The sequence below is a fragment of the Peromyscus maniculatus genome, chromosome 14 (genome assembly GCF_049852395.1).
Source record: "Peromyscus maniculatus bairdii isolate BWxNUB_F1_BW_parent chromosome 14, HU_Pman_BW_mat_3.1, whole genome shotgun sequence".
In the NCBI taxonomy this organism is placed as follows: domain Eukaryota; kingdom Metazoa; phylum Chordata; class Mammalia; order Rodentia; family Cricetidae; genus Peromyscus; species Peromyscus maniculatus.
In genome coordinates this window covers 48,540,050-48,561,281 of record NC_134865.1, presented here as the reverse complement: position 1 = coordinate 48,561,281, position 21,232 = coordinate 48,540,050, and the positions used below count along the sequence as shown (strand labels likewise).

At 46.9% G+C, this 21,232-nt stretch overlaps 1 protein-coding gene across 1 annotated transcript in view; it reads right to left on the bottom strand.

The window, feature by feature from the left end:
* The window catches only part of Mthfd1 (methylenetetrahydrofolate dehydrogenase, cyclohydrolase and formyltetrahydrofolate synthetase 1), a 74,705-nt gene that overhangs the window by 21,792 nt on the left and 31,681 nt on the right, over positions 1-21,232 (bottom strand). Inside the window, exons 7-17 of the mRNA XM_006973151.4 lie at positions 19,701-19,837; positions 18,646-18,757; positions 13,979-14,106; positions 13,476-13,573; positions 13,118-13,291; positions 11,590-11,726; positions 9,274-9,320; positions 8,486-8,593; positions 8,147-8,221; positions 3,500-3,602; positions 393-469 (exon numbers count right to left, since the gene is read on the bottom strand). Of these exons, the coding sequence (XP_006973213.1) occupies positions 393-469; positions 3,500-3,602; positions 8,147-8,221; positions 8,486-8,593; positions 9,274-9,320; positions 11,590-11,726; positions 13,118-13,291; positions 13,476-13,573; positions 13,979-14,106; positions 18,646-18,757; positions 19,701-19,837 (1,196 nt within the window). The remainder of the gene's footprint in view (positions 1-392; positions 470-3,499; positions 3,603-8,146; positions 8,222-8,485; positions 8,594-9,273; positions 9,321-11,589; positions 11,727-13,117; positions 13,292-13,475; positions 13,574-13,978; positions 14,107-18,645; positions 18,758-19,700; positions 19,838-21,232) is intronic.

The following is a 21,232-nucleotide window of genomic DNA, read 5'->3' as shown; positions in this document are numbered from 1 at the left end:
TGGCTACAGTTGGTCACATGCAGGCTGCCGTTCCCCAAATGTATGTAAAAGGAGCACCACAGGCTGTCATTCTTACACGGCAGAGACATACTGCCCAACGGCCACAGAAGAGGAGCAATTTTGATGAATTTACATGCAAGACTATTCAGTTGGGGTTCTCCACCTCCGGGAAAGGGCGGTGCGTGCGGGGAAAACCGCACAGGTGACACATGGACTTGCTGCAAACGCTGTCAAGAGCACTCCCTGCCACACCCACTCACTGCCATTTTAAAAGGGAGAAGGCAGCAGAGCACCTGCCGCTGTGGTCGCAAAGCAGGGGTGGAGGAGGCGGAGGGGAGCGGCCAGAGCTAGTGCCCACGAAGCAATTACCGAGACACCGAGCAGACAGTTACCGTGCGCGTGTGGCCTTTCTCTGTGGGAGCCTGTCCAATTGTGATCTTCCTCAGGAATCTGTCGTTGGTGTCCAGCACTACAGTGGAAAGGGAGGGCGAGGAACGGCTTTTAAGAAAAGATACGTAAATAAACGAGCGGAGATCCAGTGCGGTGGTTAGTGCCGTCTAGCACTGGGGAGACTCAAGGTTGATTCCCACCCCCCAAAAAAAATGGAAGAAAGAAAAGAAGAAGAAGAAACACAAAACTAGGAAGACAGCATATGCTGAGGGCAGAGGCAGGATGACCTCAAATGTAAGGCCTTCCTGGGCTAGATGGTATGACTCTATCTCAAAAGTAAATACATAATTCCACAAAGATGTGGGGACCATAAAGCTAAAGGGAGCAGCAGAAGGTCTTTTGTTTGTGTGTGTGTTTGTGTGTGTGCTGTTATTGTTTTGATTTTGAGACACGGTCTCTCTATTACGTAGCTCTGGTTTTTGTTTTTTGTTTTGAGACAGGGTTTCACTGTGTAGCCCCAGCTGTCCTGGAACTTACTCTGTAGATCACACTGGCCTCAAACTCAGAGATCCACCTGCCTCTGTCTCCTGAGAGCTGGGATTTAAAGGCATGCGCCACCACATCCAGTTTAGGAACAGTTTTAAAATAACAAATCTAACCTAACGATGGTCTACTAATACTTGATTTCAAAATGGACGCTGAGCTGGAGGAATACAGTGTAAGAAGCAGCACACGCCAGAAATGTAGAGCAACGGTTCTTAAAGCAAAGGAATGTGGAGTGGTTGAACTTCATTCCTTCTAAAGAATTCAGACAACTCTAAAATCTGGACTCCATTTCAAAGCACATTCTATATTAGCAGAAAAACAAAAACAGAGCAACCCCGTTTTTGAAAAGGCTAAGGTGTATATTGTTCTGTGGGGTGACTCACCGGCCATACGCCCACACAAGGGCCATCCACTCAGACCAAGTGCACATGCCTGTGAAAACACTCTAAGCCCCAGGCCTGGCCTCTCCTTAGTACATTCTCTCGGGATGACAGAATGTATACCCAACTGTATAACTTCAGGGAACCTGGAAGGGTCGGCCACCAACCAATCCAAACCCCGCTTCCCAGGACTAGATACTGTGTGCTGTCTAGGGGGCTCCTATTTGGATTTTCCTATGTGCAGGATCCAAGGAAACATATCTCATCTTTGCCACGGGTTCCTGGCACAAGTCTCCTAGAGCCCTTGGAATGTTAAAGGGACAGAGCACCTCAGAAGGGATACGGTGACCAGCAAGGACAAGCAATTGGAGGGATGGAACTTTCAACCCCATCTACAGAGAAACTGACCCCACCCCATGGATTGAGGGATGGAGGTGAAGACCTATAAAAATCACCACCACCACCACCACCACCATCATCCTCAGCAGCAGCATCATTACCACCACCACCAGCAGCAGCAGCAGCAGCAGATTTACATGTATAAAACAATGTGTTTCCAGGCTGGTTAACACATGAAGGCACAGGGAGAAGATGTATTTAGATCTTATTAGGTAGGTCTCCAACTGGCTCTTCCCTAATTGCTTCTTTTGTAACAAGCCACTGAGCATCAGGAAAGAAAAAAATAGCCAGGCGTGGTGCCTCATGCCTGTAATCCTAGCACCTGAGAGGCTGAGAATCAGGAGTTCAAGGTCAGTGTGGGCTACATCGTAAGACACTCAGTCTACACACCAATAACCCCTGCATACACACATGCACACACATGCTAAAGTAAATGATTAAACAACGTATTAAATTCTCATAACATATGGTGAGCTTGTTTCCTTCTAAAAATATTGCAATGGGGTCTAGAGAGATGATGGTTCAGTGGTGTGGAGGACTTAGTGCTACTGCAGAAGACTGGGGCTGAGTTCCTAGCTTCAAATGGCAGCTCCCCAGCATCCACAGTGACTCCAGTTCCAGGGGATCTGATGCTTCCTCCCAATCTCCTTGGGTACCAGATGTGGACACAGTGCTCATATATCCATCCAGGAAAAACACCCATACACATGATAAATAAAAATGTATCTAAGAAATGTAAAACGTTGCAGCATTTGCTTAAAGCTTTTGAGGCAAGAGGAGAAACGCCAGCATTGTTTTTCATATTAAGAATGTCATTTTGGGGGGCTGGAGAGATAGCTCGGAGGTCAAGAGCATTGGTTGCTCTTCCAGAAGACCTGGTAGGTTCTAGAACAGGCATGGGCACTCATAGCTGTGTGTAACTTCAGTTCCAGGGTATCTGATGCCCTCTTCTGGTCTCTGTAGACACTACATGCATATAACGCATAGACATAGATGAAAGCCAAACACTCATACATGTAAAAAAATTTTTTTAAAGACTGTCATTTTTAAAATGCCAGGATGGTGGTCCACACCTGTCATCTCAGCAGGGACATGGACACAAGAGAGCTAGCTCAAAGTCAACCTTGGCTACATAGAGGACTCAAGACCAGCCTGGGCTACATGATCAAAACAAACAGAAACTCCAAATCAACAAGGACATTGACAGTTACTGACTGTGCCAGTAAAAACAAGAAAGAAGTCGGTACGTTGGCCTTACAGTGCATTCTGCATGACTGGATGAGAATTTCTTCTCTACAGGGAGACAAAGGAGATGGGCAGAAAATAAAATCCCAAGTCCCGCTAACTGTACACAACATATGGCGGTAACGTCAGGCAGACGTCTAAAAAGCTGAAGGCTGACGAGCGTTACAAGACAAGTTAATAAAATGAGAAATGATGAGCAGGCTGAAGAAATAGATGAAAAATAAAAGTCATCGGTGCCAGAAGAGTTCTGAGAATAAAGAGCACACATGATTCAAGTGATTAAACATCATTTTCCCACTTCACGACACCAAAACTTTCTGCATAAAATTGAAACTTAAAAAATGTTATTTTTGGTTTATGCATGAACTTCCTTGAAACCCTCATTTTAATCAACACCGAACAGACAGCAAGACATTCAACCAATCCCACAAAGGGACATCTACAGAGCGGCTTAGGTTGGCAAGGATATCCTGGACAGCAACCCGAACCAGGGGCATCGTGGGGGCATGGGAGGCTGGCAGCCTGTGCAGGGTACATACCTCTCTGCCACGTAATGGTTTCTGGATCAATATCCAGTCTTGCAAATCTGTTGATCTCGTCATCCGTCAGTGTGGTAGGGTCAGTCTTTTCAATGCCTAACCTCTGGGGGGTGGGGGTGGGGGTGGAGGAAATTGAAACATAAAATGAGACAAGAGGAGGCAGAGGCAGACAGATCTCTGAGTGTGAGGCAGTCTGGTTTACACAAGAAAGCCGGGGCTGTATAGCCAGACCCTGATCAACAAAACAAAACAAAAACAAAAATCAGAGGAGAGCTGTTTCCCGATTATGGATACCATGTCACCAGTTGCTTCAAGCCCCCCGCTGCCTTGATTTCCCCACTATGAGGGACAGTACTTTGAACTGTAAGCTGAAATAAATGCTTTCTCCCTTAAAAAAAGAAAGAAAGAAAGAAAAAAGACAAAGAGAAGCATGCTTTTTGTTTTTTAAAATCAGCCTTTATCTGGAGATAGGGTCTCCCCTAGGAAATAAGGACCATGAATCCAGTCTGTGACACACCCTTGGAATGCCAGCATCTTAAGATCATGACTCTCTGGCTAAGCCTGGAGGTTCTTTCCTATTCCCAAATGGTTATGTCTGCTCCTGTAACTCCACTCCAGAGATTTCCCTCAACATGGCAGAAAACGGAGCCAATGGAGAAGTATCAGTGTGCTTCTGGATTCATCAAATCTATTGAAATGAGAAGCAACATGCAAAGCTTTAAAAGTCAGACTACCGAGAAACCCAATTGAAGTTCAATTTTAGGAAAGGCAAAAACGAGCAGCAATCAATAAAAAAAAATCTATTAAAACTCTTTTATACGTTTTTATATGGCTCAATACTTTTGCTGACTTCTTACTGTTCTAAAAAGACATAAAAAAAAAAGCTTTTAAAAATTTTCTTCCTTACAGAATTTAGGTACTTTTAAAATTTATTTACAGTGTCTACACAGGTCACTTTTCAAAATGGAAAAAGCTTATAAAATCGTCCTCTTCCTCACAGTAGTCATGAGTCAGTGAGCCCTAGCAAGACCTACTCTGCCTGTGGCTCTTTCCTTTTCTTTTTCATTTTATTGTTATTGTTATTATTATTATTTTAGTTTTTTGAGACAGGGTTTCCTCTGTGTATTCCTGGCTGTCCTGGAACTCACTCTGTAGCCCAGGCTGGCCTCAAACACAGAGATCCACCTGCCTCTGCCTCCCGAGTGCTGGGATTAAAGGTGTGCACCACCACGGTTCTTTTCTTATATGTGAGAACATGGAAACCTCAGGTAAGTCTCCGGCGTTGCTTGTCAGGTGCCCCACGAACCTAGAACTTGCTACTGTTCAAAGAAATCCACAAAGCCCTCAGTCAGCCCCCTCAACAAGTGGCTGTTGGAGGCGATGGCCAATCTCAACTGTCCATCCTGGAGATGGCATGCCCATGGGGAATTGTCATGATTAAGTTAGTGGAGGGGGTGACAGACTTTGAGTTATGACCCTGAATTGCACAAAAAGGAACAGGGAGCCAGGCAAACATCCACAGCCTTCTTGGCTTCTCCAGGAGGCCAAGATGTGACCAGCTGCCTGTGCTCCCCTGCGGTGACTTTCCCACCAGGCGTGGACTGTCATTTCCAACTGTGTGCCAAAACAGAGCCGTCTCTCCTCACTTGCTTTTGTCTGGGTATTTTTTTTTTTAAATCATAGTAACCCACTTTTGACTGAGCACTCTGGGCAGACTATGAAAACACTAGGTAGCAGGGTATGGTGGCGCACACCTTCAATCCCAGCACTCGGGAGGCAGAGCCAGGTGGATCTCTGTGAGTTTGAGGCCAGCCTGGGCTATAGAGAGGGTTCCAGGTCAGCCAGGGCTATACAATGAGACCCTATCTCAAAAACACACACACACACACACACACACACACACACACACACACACACACACACCACCACCAACAACAACAACAACGAAGTACTATGCAGTGGAGAGTGCCTGGGAGAGAGGGGGCAGGAACCTGGGCCCTAGTTTGATCCTTGTAAAGGGAACTGTAACACTGGGCAAATCTGATTTAAAATCCTTGAGTGACAGCACTCCGGAGGCAGAGGCAGGCAGCGGATCTCTGTGAGTTTGAGGCCAGCCTGGGCTACAGAGTGAGTTCCAGGAAAGGCCCAAAACTACACAGAGAAACCCTGTCTCAAAAAGCCAAAAAAAAAAAAAAATCCTTGAGTGAATTGTCTGCTCTCCTTACTGACAGGAGGTCCCATTAGGAAAGGTAAGGTAACAAGTCATCTGCTCTTTCCACAGTACCCCACCACCTCACAGGATATGGCTTTACTGTGATGGAGCAACATGTAACACTTGATGTACCTGATGCACGGGTTTCTGGGGAGGCAAACAGCTAAGGAATATCAAACTGCTTAAAAGCAGCACTATTTGTAATAGCCAGAACCTGGAAACAACCTAGATGCCCATCAATGGAAGAATGGATGAAAAAAATGTGGTACATATACACAATGGAGTACTACTCAGCAGAGAAAAACAATGAAAGCATGAAATTTGCAGGCAAATGGATGGAACTAGAAAAAATCATCCTGAGTGAGGTAACCCAAACCCAGAAAGACAGTCATGGTATGTACTCACTCATTGGTGGATTCTAGATATAAAATAAAGAACAATCAGACCACAACCCATAGAACCATAGAGGCTATATATATAGCATGGAGGTCCCTAGGACGACTGTGGCTTATAATAAATTTCAGTTTTACTCAAAAAAAAAAAAAAAAGCTACTTAGTCTATTCTCAGTGGCCAGCAAAACAAAAACAACAAACAAAAACCCTGATAATGAACTATCAACAGAACTGTAAGTAGAGCAACACGTAAACAACACACGTGCGTAAAGATCTCTCCGTGGGCTACTCTGGCAGCATCAAAATACAGAGCTGCTCAGGGCTGGATAGATGGCTCAGGTTAAGAATACTTGCTGTTCTTACAGAGGACCCAGGTTCAGTTCCCAGCACCCAAATGGCAGCTCACAACTGTCTGTAACTCTCGTTCCAGGGGACCTGATGCTCTCTTCTGGCCTCCGAGGGCACCAGACAGGCACCCCCACACATTAAATAAATATTAAAAACAACAACAATACACACGACAAGGTTTCAAGGTTTGGGGATGTAGCTCAGTGGCAGTCACTGTGCTTAGCAAGCATGTGACCCTGAGTATAATCCTCAGTACCAGGAGAAAAGACGGGTTGCAAAGAATTAATAATAAAGTGAATAGAACTGTTGATAAACAGTACACACCACTTAGTGAATGCTTACACGTGCACACACATATACAAACCTTCTCCTTACTTCATTAAAGTGACACGAGAATATCCCTGTACTATTCCTTTACAGCCACACCTTCCTGGACCCATGACTCCTGGCACCCAGCGGTCTGCTGTCCATTACTACAGTCGTGTCTCACTGAGGATGATGCCGCATAAACAGAGGCAGGGCCTACGACTTTTGATACTGGCTTCGTTTACTCAACGTGATGCCTCAGAGAGTGAAACCAAGTTGTGCACACCAGCCGCACATGTCTTTTTATCGCACAGATGCGCCACAGCTTGCTTAACCAGCCATCCACTGAAGAGCCCTGAAGATTTTTCTCACTCTGGGGAGATTTTCAATAGAGTCATTAAAACCTTCGTCTACAGGGCTTTGGGTGAACACCAAGTTTCATTTTCCTTGTTAAAAATCGAAGGTGGGATTTCTGGGCCATGTGATAAAACATGTGCTTACTGACGATATAGGATTGGGTGGACTGTTCGGAATGTAGGTGCACTTGCTTTGAAAGCCCTGGGATCTGAGCTCAACTCCTCACACCCATGTAAAGCCAGATGTGGTGGTGCACATCTGCAACCCCAGCACTCCTACAGGGAGATGGGAGGAGGAAACCGGAGAATTGCATACTGCTTTAGCAGCAGAAACAAGAGCGACCCTGCTCCAACACACTGAGAAGTAAGAACTGAATCCCAAAAGCCGTCCCTGACCTCTACATGGTGCTATGACCCACACGTGCCCACACTTAATACACAAATAAATACTTTTTTAAATGGCTACATAGGTTAAAGAAATCCAAAGAAAATACAGAATTCACCGATTCTCCCAGAGTCCTTTATCTATGTCGGGCTAGCTTATCAAGCTCGTTTTTATAGAAGACTGAACGGAGAGGCAGCCCACAAAGAGTTTGCTCATGATCCCAGGGCTGGGGAGAGCAGCGATTCAGACTCCAGAAGCCGCACATCTCCATGACGACATCCGCACTCTTTCCACATTAAAAAGCACCTGTTTGCCAGGCCATGGTAGCACATACCTTTAATCCCAGCACTCAGGAGGCAGAGCCAGGCGGATCTCTGTGAGTTCGAGGCCAGCCTGGGCTACAGAGTGAGATCCAGGAAAGGCACCAAAACTACACAGAAAAACCCTGTCCCGAAAAATAAATAAATAAATAAAAAGCACCTGCTCTCTCTCTCTTAGCCGAGGGCAGATTGTCAGTGCTCTATTTACTATAGGATCAGTCACTTATAAGTTATAAAGAAACAGGGGAAAATCCCTACCATCAATCCCCATTGTCTTTATCAATTAAGTTTCTTACAACGTCAGCAATCAAGAAGGAAAAAGCTTACCCGTAACCTTCGGACTTGGATATCAGAGAACTTTCTTACTCCATTGACTGAAGGTACCAAGCGATTAAAAAGAGCCTTAGAGGAAGGGAAGAGAAGAGCTTTAGATGGGGAGGGGGGTCCCCATTGTCACGTCACCTGCCTCAGCACCCAAGGGACCAACACTAACTCAGGTACTTCCCCCTTCCACACACACACACACACACACACACACACACACACACACACACACACGGCTCTGCATCCTACCTTGTCTGGGACACACACACACACACACACACACACACACACACACACACACACACACACACACGGACACACGGACACTGCTCTGCATCCTACCTTGTCTGTCTGGGTCAGCTCATGAAACATCCGGGCATCGATGGCAGCAGCCACGAGGTTATTAGCTGCAGTGATGGCGTGGATGTCACCCGTGAGGTGGAGATTAAACTACAAAAGAGCAGAAGTCACAGCAGTCTCCAGCTGACCCTGCTTCCCCCCACAACCACCCGCGCTAACCCCAGTGGGTGCTGGCCGAAGCCCAGCTACTGGACAGGCTCCCAAGCGGGCTTCTCTATGGAAAGCCAATGCCTGAAACCAGGCATGGTGGCTTATGCCCGTCACCCCAGCACTCAGGAGGCTGGCAGAGGACTGCCATCAGTTCAAGGCCAGCCTGGGCTACACAGCTAACACTGGGGATTTATCTGTCCCTTGAAACAACTCCTCCCAAAGAAAGAATTAGCAGCTCTCCACGAAAGCGTCCAGAGAACGGAGCACACCCCCCACCACTGAGGTCAGCAGAGGCTGCACAATCGAGCAGGAGCACAGACCGCTGCTCCCCTCAGGGTCCCTACATTGCTCCTGTGTCACGAGGACTCTGGTGTTTCGGGACCAGGCAGCATGTGTTCACCTGCTCAAAATGATTATCCCCACTGAAAGGCAGACCCCGAGACCAAGCTATTGTCACGAGTCCACAAATAAAGACGTTTTTGTCTAATGTGTTACTCCTGCCAAGAAACAAGTGGATTGTCCACTAGCATTCTAAAATAACAACAACAACAACACCTCATCTCCGGAAGGGAAAAGCTATCATACAGAGTCAGGTCGAGTCAAGCCCTGGATTTTTTTACCTCTTCCATAGGAATGACCTGGGAATAGCCACCTCCTGCAGCGCCACCTGGAGGACAGACCAAGGGTGGGGACTCAGGTTAACGGCGCTGGCTGCTCCATGACTTGGAATCCAAAGACCAAACAAACCGGTTTCTGTAACTCCTGAGCATACTGTTTGTTTACTTTCTAGTCATTTGGACAGATGTGAGCTGGTGTTTTCTAATTTCCCTCACCGCACTAAAAACACTTCATCATGTTCACGCCAAGCAGTCTCTCAATTGAAATCTGAGCGCAAATGACAAAACCGTGAACGCACACATACATACCTACTCATTATCTTTAGAAATAGGTTCCCTGTGATTCCTAACATATTAAAAAACCCAGGTGACAGTGACATAAAGGCAAGCCCGTTTAATTTCCTACTCTTACAAAGCTACTCTGGCTTCCAAAAAAGGAATCTGGAAGGTACACATCTAACCCAGAGACACCGACTCTTCCAGAATAGAAGATATATATCAGAAAACAGCTGAACCGCTAGAGCTCTGCTGGCCTGTGTGTTAGCAAAATGCTCGTCAAGAGGTCCAGGGTGCCGGAAGATCAGGTAAGGCAAATGTCAGCGTGAAGAACAGACTTGATCTCAGGGAGGAAGAGACTCTGCAGGGTGGAAAATTCAGGAAGAGGAAAAGAGGACAATGAGTTCTCTAATCAGAATAGGGAAAAGCTCCTGCCGTCAAAAGGGGTTGTTACAAGCTCAAAGGCGCGGCCCAGTGGCTCCAACACATAATCCCGGTACTCAGGAGGCAGGAAGGTGGCAAAGTGGCCAGCCTGGGCTACACAGTGAGTTCCAGGCCAGCCTGAACTACCTGAAAAGACCTTGTCTCAAAGACAAAATGAAGGTAACAAACAGAAGAAGTCAAAGCTGGCAGGAGGGAAGAGGTGTGCCTGTTGGGAACATTTGCATTAATTACTGGAACAAGCAGAACATGATACCTTGTCATCCAGCACATGAAAAAGCCACCTCTAAGAATGGATTATAATTAATAATAAAAATCGTTTCAATTAAAAGAGTCTGTTTTGAAAGTAGAAGCAAACCTGTCTAGGAAAACACAGAGGAGTAACGGGAGGGGGAAGAGAAGAGAAAGGGGAGGGGATGGGATGTGGGGTACGCAATGCATATTTGTGTCAAGGTGTCCTTATTTGGCACAGCACCATGTACAATGAGTGTGCACCAAGAAAGCTAAAAAACCGAAGCATGTTTGAGTGTGCAGCTCAGTGGCGGTGTTTGCCTGGCAAGTGTGATGCTCTGAATGGAATCCCAACCAATGCATGCAAAATAAACACTAAACAAAATAAATAAATAACCTGGAAAAAAAGAAAGAAAAGACAGTAAAAGAGCATCATTACAAACCACGGTGATCAAAATAGCAGGTTAACTATAGTTACTGATCTAGTGTTCTCACCTAATCAAAAGGGTCGTGTGCAGTGGCTGAGAGCTTGAAATTGGTGAGGCAAGAGTTGCTGTGGTCTGAGTTATGGCGGTTCTCAACCTTCCTAATGCTGTGACCCTTTCATACATTTCCTCATGTCGTGGTGACCCCCAACCATAAGATTATTTTGTTGCTACTTCACAACTGTAATCTTGCTACTGCTATGAATCGTAACATAAATATCTGATATGCAACCCCATAGCTGTAGGGGCTGATGCGACAGGTAAGTGGGGGTGGGGTGCTTACTGCCAGGTCTGACAACCAGAGTTTGATCTCCAGGATCCATATGGTGGAAAGAGGACAAATTAAGGAGGTTGTCCACTGACCGCCACAAGCAGGCCCTGGCATAAACACACTAAACAAACAAACAAACAAATGAATGAATGTTAAATGGTGCCTTTAACCAAGGTACCAATGAGGTCTCATTGCTGCTGTCATAAAGCGGTGATGATATCATCTCACATGAAAAGAAAGAATGACGTATACACAAAGTGTTAGCCCAATACCGAGCACAAAGCATACACTAAACGGAGGCAGGCTTTTCTCATTCTGGAGGGCTGGTCTGTTTCAATGGAAGCCTGGATCAGCAGCCATGAGTTCCTTTATTGCTACCGTGACAGCAGAGTGGATGTCAGGGTCAAATAGAAGCCCTTTGAACTCCATTTTACACATCTGAGAATCCCTGTGTATACCGAAGATGAAAGCCTTCCTCCAATGCATCACAATACAAATGTCGTGAATACTCCAGCTGTCTAAACGAGCTGAAGCCTCCATAAGCGACCCTGGGGAAAGTCAGTCTGCGAGGACTAACGGAAGGGCAGGGAGGCAGGTCCCTCTGGCCACAAGTACCTTTAATTCCGAAGGTGGGGCCCTGAGAGGGCTGTCGCACACACGCAAAGACATTCTGATTCAGGTGGGCGCCGAGGGCTTGCACCAGCCCGATTGTGGTGGTGCTTTTCCCTTCTCCCAGGGGTGTCGGAGTTATTCTTCAAGAAGAGAGCAAAAGACCATAGGATTAATGTCACTCCAATCACTGGACACTCTAGAGAGAACTCCTAATATAAATAAGAAGAACAAGAGGCTAGAGAGAGAGCTTAGCAGCTAAGGGCGATTGCCGCTCTTCAAGGGGACTGAGTTTGGGTCCCAGCGCCCACGTACCTAACAAGCCACCTAGGCTAGCAATCCCCTATAACTTAGCCCCAGGAGAATCCTATATGCTCTTCTGGCCTCTGCAGATGCACGTGAGAGCACGCACACGCACATAAACACACACACACACACACACACACACACACACACACACACACACACACACACAATATAAAGAAAAAAAAAAAAAGAGGAACAAAAACCCTGAGAGACCTTTTTCTAAAACTTGTGATTTTCAAACACTTTAAAAAAAAAAAAAAAAACGGGGTCTACCAGATGACTCCACATCTGAGCCTTATCCTGAGTTCTATCCGGAAGCCATATAAAGGTAGAATGAAAGAACCAACTCCGCAAAACTGTCCTTCAGCTTCCACACAAGCAGCCCTACATGCATGTATACGTATGTATACAATAATACAACTTAAAAGAACTTTAGCTCTACTCACTATAAGAAAGAAATATAGTCGGCACTTGACCCTGTTATCCTGTGATCTTTAAAGTTCTTTTTATAAAAATTTACTTTTTATTTCATGTGTATGGGTGTTTTTGCCTGGATATGTATGTGCATCACATGTTTGCAATGCCTGTGGAGGCCAGAAGAGGGCATCGGATTCCTCGGGGCTGGAGTTACAGGCAGTTGTGAGCCTCCATATGGGCGCTGGGAACTGAACCCGGGTCCTCTGGAAAAGCAGCCAGTGCTCTTAATCACTGAGCCATCTCTCTAGCCCCCACCCTTACCCCTGCTGCTTTAAAAAAAGATTTATTTATTTGTTCTTATTTATGTGTATGAGTGTTTGCCTGCATGCATGTAAGTGCACTGTATGAATGCCTAATGCCCTCGTTGCTAATGAGGCCATCAGACCCCTAGAATTGCTTCTTTAGGAGTCTGTGGGCACCTCCCACCCCAACACACACTCACTCACATGCACTCATAAATTAAAGAAATAAAACCTTAAATAAGAGATCTGGGTGGTGGTGGTGCACGCTTTTAATGCCAGCATTCTGGAGGCAGAGGCAAGCTGATCTCTGAAATCGAGGCCAGCCTGGTCTACAAAGAGAGTACCATACAGAAAAATCCTGTCTCAAAAAACAAACAAACAAACAAACAAGCAAAACCCACCACCAACAGAAGACTGAGCTAACTGCTCTTGCACACACGTGTCCTAAGTATAAATGCCACCGCTGCTGATAATGGACAGGCCGCTTGCTGGCAACGGGACATACGTACCCAGTCACTACCACGTATTTCCCATCGGGCTGGTGCTTCAGGCGTTCTAGTGCTGAGAGCAAGACTTTGGCCTTTGTTTCCCCGTATAATTCCACCTCTTCTGTGAGAAGCCCAATTTCTCGGGCCAGGTTACAGATGGGCTTTGGTTTGCAAGATCGTGATATATCAATGTCGCTTTAAAACACAAGGATGGGTGTCGATCTTTAGTTACTGCCTTTAATTAATCAACCCCACTAGTAACATCCTCCCCCACCACCCATCTACTGCTGTCAGGAGAAGCAGCCGCGGACCCACATACCCAGCAGTTAAAGCCCGACCAGCCACAAAGGAGTTCTAACCAAGGGCATTTCATTCTCACCTCGGAACAGGGGTCTTGAGGCTCAGCTTGTTGTACTGAATTGTCCACTTTCCTGGCTTAAACTTCTGCAAGAAACGCTGTGCGCTCTCTACTGTGCTCTGGGCAAAGGGACAGACATGGAGATTGGAGAGGTCAACAGTCTGACTCCACAATCAGGTCCAAGGCCCAGGTCATTACAGCTGAGTCCCCAACTAAACCAGATCATGATCAACCTTGTAAAACACCTCAACGAGGGGTGAGTGAGGAGGCGCCATGCTCTGGGACTTCTGTCTCACCCACATCAGCAAGCGGGGAGCCAGGCAGTGTGTCTCCACTTCATGCTACATTCCAAAGGCTGTAGAAAGGGCGCCACTTCCTCTGCTAATGTGACAGATACCATTTCTTTGTCCTCTCACCCCGTTCCCCCTCAGCAGACTCCATCTGCGTCTAACTTCTGAGCAGGTCTTAAGCGGTGTCTTCGGGGAGGAAGGTCTTGGGGACAATCAGAACTTTCTGCATCCTACCTGCATCAGCATTGCCACGGTCATGGGTCCCACACCGCCGGGGACAGGTGTGATGAAGCTCGCCCTCTCCTTGGCCTCGTCATACGCCACATCGCCAACAACTTTCTTCCCGTTTGGTTTGGTATCGTCTGGTTCGGAAGAGAAAGAAGGGGAGAAAAAGCAAAGGCCGAGAGTTACAACCATGGTGTTGATCTCCAACTTCAGTGATGAACTATGGCAATTTGGTTCCCCCTCACCCCAGGAAAAAGGTCTACAGAAAATGTAAGCGGGCATTAGTCCTGCAAGGCTCAAGTGTCTGCTTTAATTAAAGCTACAGGACAGGGCCAGGTGCAGTTCGGTGGGAGAACACTGGTCCAGCATGCGTCAGGCCCTGGATTCTATCCCCAGCACCAGTGTGAGATGGATGGCAGGTGTTCTCTATTTTCCAGGGAGAAAATTATATTCTCCCAAAGACCTCATGAGATGTGTAAATGGCAAGAAATGAAAATTAAAATCATTTAAAAGTAAACAAATAAAATAAATCCTTTTTAAAGGGGGCTTTTCAGACCCCAGAGAATCCTTTTGTAGTCTCTGGTGATAAATAAAATATGTGTTTTATTCTTAAAACTGACGACCTTTTAAAATGTTAATTTGCCAAGGCCTACAAAGGAATTTTTTTTTTAGGTATACAAAGCTTTAACTATTATGTCACAGCTGCCAGATACGGTTTCTACAGCAACTGTCAGCAGTTAGTGAGCTCCAGGCAGGAGCTGAAGGAACAATCCAACATCCCGTTCCAAAGACAGCAGTTACTTAAATGCTTGCTCAAGGCAAAGAATATAATTACACTTCCCTTAAAAGGACCAGAACTACAAATCTCACCAGCAAAGAATAGTTATTCAAGGGAACAAACGCAGTGATGCACCATTGCTCACTCACACAAAGAACATCCTACACCCTCCTCTGGTGCCCTTCCAGGCTATGCCGGGGTGGGGTGGGGGGCAGGCCTAGACACTTAAGTCACCCCCAGGAGGGTCTGGTAGAATCGTAGCCACACTGCCACTTCTCTTTGAGGGTGTCTCTGTGGCCAAGAGGAAGTTTTCAGATGTAGCCAACAACAAAACAACCCAGAGCCAAGAAGCCCTCTCACCAAGTGCGCTCTGCCCTCGGAGGCTCCTCGTTACCTGGGGTCCGAAGATGCAAAGACCTGACACACGCCTGCTCACAATGTTTTAGTTGCAGAGGGGCTAAAGCGGCACGCTGTGACAAGAAAGATTCTCCTTGTCATCCTCAAAGCCATTTCAAAATGCTAAGGAGGTGGGAAGGATGGTTCATAAAGCAAAAGCAGAGCCCATGGGAGCCACACCAGCTGAGTGAGTCAGAGCCCCAGAACCCACGTAAGACGCTGTATTCCTGTCGTCCCAACATTTCTAGGGTGAGGTGGAGACAGGAAACCAGGGGGCCAGCTAGTCTGTGGTATACAGAACAGCAGAAAGAAAACCACCTCACCAAGGTGAAGGCAATGACCAGTTCCAGGAAGTGACCCCTCTGACTTCCACACACACCCAGAGTCTGCACACATCGACCAAACGCTGTAAGAGCTGACTCAATGGCCTGCTGCCGGAGGGACAAGAGCCTCACAGATAATGTGTGGTCAGTGGGACAGGGACCACTTATCAGCACTTCGGTTATCCATTCCTAACCCTAGACTCTCTCTGTCAATGGAAAGTTCCAAGCATAGAATTCAATGGAGTTTGATCTTGACATTTAATTTGGAAACCCCTAGCTATAGAGGCCAGTACAGAAGCTATTATACTGGGTGAGTGCAGATTAGATCTGGGCATGATAGGGAATCCCTTCTTTTCATATCCCTTCTAAATAAAACATCAGCGCTTCTCAAATTACTTTTTCTAGTAAGCCAAGCAGGAAAAACACATGCTCAAGTTCTGACCAATACTTTCCTCACTCTGCTTGATTCCTAAAACATATTCTTTTGAGGTGACTGGAGATGTGGCTCAGCAGCAGAGCATTGGCCCTGAATGTGCCAGGTCCTGAGTTTGATTCCCCAACCCTGCAAATCAACATTTAAAAACTAGAAAAACAGATGCATTTATGTATGCATTAATTCATTCATTTGTAAAGTGATGGATTCCTTTTATCCTTGAGAGGATCATACAAACAATTCTTATCTTTTTAATAAGATAAAACCCAGAGTCTTGTGCGTGCTAAGCTCTTGTCCTACTGCTGAGATTCAATTTTCAAGCAAACAATTTAAAAGATATGAAGCAAGAAGCGGCCCAGGGGTGAACTAGATTGCTTCATCAAATGAAGACATTCCAAGAACAGTCTTCAGGTCCTGAAGCCTACCTCTGGCCTGTAACCCAGGGATTTTACCATTCTCAGAGAACAACAGTCGGGCCTACATAAATGTATGCGCCCCTATACCTAGGATTGGTGAAAATACCGATGAACACCTATGCTATCTCAGCATTTACATGAGAAACCAATGTTTAGGAATCCAAAGTTTCAGACATATCGACAGAATTCTAGATCCTGACCCAGGTTTTTTTCTTTCTGTTTTTTTTTTTTTAATCTCTAAAAAGTAAATAAACAAGTATCTCCCTCTCCCTGAAGTAATATGGATCAAATCCAGAGTATAACACAAACGAGGCAAACTCTATCACTGAGCTGTATCCCCAGGCCATGTTTTTCTTTTCTATCTCACGGCTCATCTCTTTTTTTTTTTTTTTCCAGTTTTTTTGAGACAGGGTTTCTCTGGAACTCACTCTGTAGACCAGGCTGGCCTCGAACTCACAGAAATCCGCCTGGCTCTGCCTCAGGAGTGCTGGGATTAAAGGCGTGCGCCACCACCGCTCACTTTTTCTCTTTGAAACGCCCATAGTAGTTTATGATCCAGAGATGTATGCAGACTGAGCTTAGATGTCACATTGCAAGTGTTCACAGTGGGGAGATCAGGAGAGCAACTTCTTCCGCACCCGTTGGATAATTACACCCAGAAAATGAGTGATCAATTATGAGCTACTGTCTTAAAAGCGGGCCGAGTGGGAGGGAGGTTAGAAGCGGGGAGAACTTGACAGTGACTAACGCTCCTGGCAGCTCAGTGTCTGCATTTTAAACTTCAGATGGGAAGCGAGAAGAAGAAGGAAAAAATTATCCCTGCTGCAGCTCGCCTCAACAACAGAGCTGAGGGTAAGTGTCAGAAGGCAGGGCGCAGGACAAGGGGGCAGCGCCGAGACCACTGGGGAGCGGACTGGGGACCCAGGACACAGGGCACACCGGAAACGCCGAGTGCTGTGCGATCAGAGCAAGGAGAGAAGGGTGTTGGGAAGACAAAGGTCATCCCTGAGTGACAGGAAATCAGATATGGCTCAGGAAGAACTGGTACAGAGAAGAGGAAGCTATTCAAATTCCAAACACAGAGAAGGGTGGTTGCTGGTATAGCTCAATGGGAGAGCACTTGCTTAGCGTGTACATGGTCCTGTGCTTAGCATGTACAACCACTGAATGAATGAATGAATGAATGAATGAATAGGTGGAGCCCACAACTGGGCCATACTCACTCACAGAAGCCAAGGCCTGCCACAGCGCTCAATGCACTGAAGTAGTTACTGAGTTAATAACTGTTCCTTTCATCAGTTAAAGCATGCACGCGCACATATATACGTAATACATGCACATATGTATATGTGTGTGTGTGTATTCCCGTACTGTTCTTGGGAATTCTTTTGAAAGAACAACGTGCCGCACAGATAAAGGAGATGTTTGAGTGGATAAAAGCGCTTGCCACCGAATTGGATGCTGGAAGTTCAAATCTGGTAAGTGGGGGTTACCAAGAGACTAACAAGCAAGTAGTGTCGTTAGTTAGCATGGACACAGGTGACAGAAGAAGGTAGGAAGCAGTCCAAGTAGGAAGAAGCGGGACAGAGAGGGTGGCACAAGATTTCATCAAGCCCTCGGGATGGCAAACCATTTAAATTTCAATGAACTGTTGAGGTGTGGTGATACTCGCCATTAATCCTAGCACCCTGGAGGCAGAGGCAGGCAGATCTCTGGGAGTTCAGGGCCAGCCTGGTCTATACAGTGATTTCCAGGCCAGCCAAGACTACAGAGTGAGACCCTGTCTTAAAAACAACCTCACTGACTGTTTAGTAGTACCTTTCCATTCAATATTTTTGGATCACAGTTGACCATGAGTAACCAAAACCAGGGAAAGCAAGATCACTGATAAGGGAAAACTATTGTAGCACATCATTTACGTCTGTCTGTTGCCTCTGCTAAAATAAAGGGTGACCGCTATATGAAGGCAGAACCGAGGCCAGATGAGCACACTTAAGAGTCCCAGCATTCAGGAGGCTGGCACAGGACAACCGTGAATTCAAGGCCAGGTTTGGCTATAGGAAGAGACTGTATTTCAAATAAATAGACAAACAGACAGACAGACAGATAAACAGACAAACAAGCAAGCGGTAATACACCTGCCTCCTCTTCCACTCTCTCTGGACTAAGTCAAATGAGGATAGTATAGAACATGAGGAGCCACACCTCTGACCCCAGACGGGACAGCTCACAAACGACAACTTCTCACCTCCCGACAAAGCCCGTCTCACTAAGGCCCAGTACTTGACATAAAATGAGGTCTGATGTTGCCCCATCCCAGCACTACTCACCGGGAACGTAGTTGATCCCACAGTCTATGACGACAGCCCCGGGCTTGATCCAGTCCCCTTTCACCATCTCAGGCTGCCCTGTTGCAACTACCAGAATGTCCCCTTTATTTACCTAGGGGAGGGGAGCAAGACTTCAGAAACTCAGTAATCACACACACACACACACACCACACACACACACACACACACACACACCCTTAGAAGTGGAAAGGAAAATTCTGAGCTGTGGTATTAAATCTTGAGCTATCAACAACACTTTCAGGGATACTGGCTAAGGCCTCCAATGCAAAGCACAGGGATGCTGCTGACGTACCCTATGCCAGGCTCAGTCCTATACCGCCAGAAGCCCCCTTTCCAGTTATTTCCCCTAACGGGAAAGGCAATGAGACCCTGTGGGGGCTGGGGGAGCACAGGTCTGGAGCCGGACTCAGGACAACGTTCCTGGTTATGTAACCCTGGAGAAGGCACTCTCTTTTCTGGGATGTGTTGCTATCACCGTCACCACAGAACAGTTTAAATATTAAAGAGAAGGTGCCGGGCCTCCATCTTGTTCTCTGCCCACATACAAAACTGCACCGCTCACAAGGACACGGCCGTTCATTCTTGGAATGAACATTCTTGGAGTCCAAAACAAGCCTCTGGAGCTAAGGATGTAGCTCAGTGGTGAAATACCACCCTCCTGTAAGGGGTTCAACTCAGCCTAACCACAAATAACAATAAGAAAAAGAGAACAGGCAGCTGAAGATGCCCACAACCTCCTCCCGAGCGCCTCCATCCCCACGGGCCAACAACATCATGCCTGGGTGATCTGCACATGACGTAATTTCACCGCCTGGCATTATTCCCTGCATAATACTGCTGTGTGCCAGGGGGGCAGAGTGGTGTAGAAAGCACACGGTCAGAATGAGCTGGATAAACAAATGTGGGCAAGTTCGTGATCTGAATTTGTTCCTTCCTCCTGTAAAGTGAGACCAGGAGCACAGAGTAGTTGCTGGGGATAAGGGAGAGAATGCACCCACGCACGCCGGGTGCCTACTGTCCTCTGGACCTCCTACCTCTTTGTCCAGATCGGCAGTCTTGGAGTGGCAGGTGGTCACTGTGGCATTGTTCCACAGAAGCAGGTCATGCATGGGGGCACCAACTATTTTGCTCCGTCCGACCACCACAGCATGCCTGCCGGCGATCTGCACCCCTGGAAGAGAAGCCGGCAGGCATCAGAGGTGGAGAAGCAGCTGCCCTCCCTCACACACGCCACCCGAGTGGGAGACAGAGCGTAAGCGCCCAGAAGCAGATTCTTTGCATCATAACAGAAGTCTTCCTCAGAATGCCCCCTCGGCCATCCACATCCTCGGTTCCAGCCACAGTCTGGGACTTGGACACTGTCCTTCCTGCAGTGGGGTTTGGAGATCTGCTGAGGCCGAGATCTGTTCATTGAGTCATAAGGGAGTGGGAAGAAATCCTACACTCAAAAAAAGAAACCTCGACACACAGCTAACGGCCATATGGAAGTAGTTATCAGATTAAACTACATGAGCAAAATAGTCATGAAAACTATGGTGTAGGAACAGGGTCACAGCACCGGAGGAAATTAGATTAGCATCAGTGAGGCTTTCCAAAGTTGGCGAATGTATTCATGCAGTTTCTCATCCAAAGTTCTGTCTGGCTTAGGGCCGGAACCACAGGGTTATTTGCAGGGAAGTGATAATGGGAACAACTGTAAGTGATGGGAAAAAAAATCTTTTTTGCTGACTCAGCACTTACGCTTCTGCCACAGCATCGACATCCCCCCAACCCCCATCCCAGTGCTGGGGACCAAACCCAAGGCCTCAGGCATGGGCTCTTCCACTGAACTATACCCCCGAGGCTTGTTTTTATTTTGAGATACTCTCAGTGGCCTGGTTTAGCCCTGATCATTCTCTCCACAGCTCAGCCTTGAACTCACGGCCCCGCCTCACGGATCACCAGGCCCACTCTGCTAATGTGCTTTTCGGCACTGATACCTGCTGTCCCACAGAGGTGGCGCGGGCTCTACCTCAGCCCTGGTCTACCTAGGAGGTGCAGCCCACGACTGTGAGACAAGAGCAGGGTGGGAGCTGCGTGGGGTTACCAGCAGGGGGCGGAAAAGGAGCTGCCCACACAGAAGGAAGGAGAGAGTTCTGCAACACTCTGCCCGGCCACTCTATCCCATCAAGGCCAAAAAGCTATGAACCTTTGCTTGAGGCAGCGTGAGATTTACACCACGTCTCTCAATAATAATAATATTCTGATATCTCATCATCAATAACCAATGTCATCAGAAGACCGGCACTTAGAGAATGTCAGTGCCATGACTATCCATACTAGAACTGGAGTCCTCACAGTTTGAACCGATGAACAGGTGTATTGGTGGGTTGGAGGCGTGGCTCCACTGTAGAGCAGCCAACTAGCATGCCGGAGTCCCTGGGTTTCATCCTCAGCACCGCAAACCAATCACTACCAATCAATCACATCTCACTGTACTAGTGAGGATTCAGCAGAGCGCCAAAGCAAGTTAGGACTTCAGTGGCTTCACGTGTGAGACACTGGGAAGCCACAGCTGCTGTAGCTC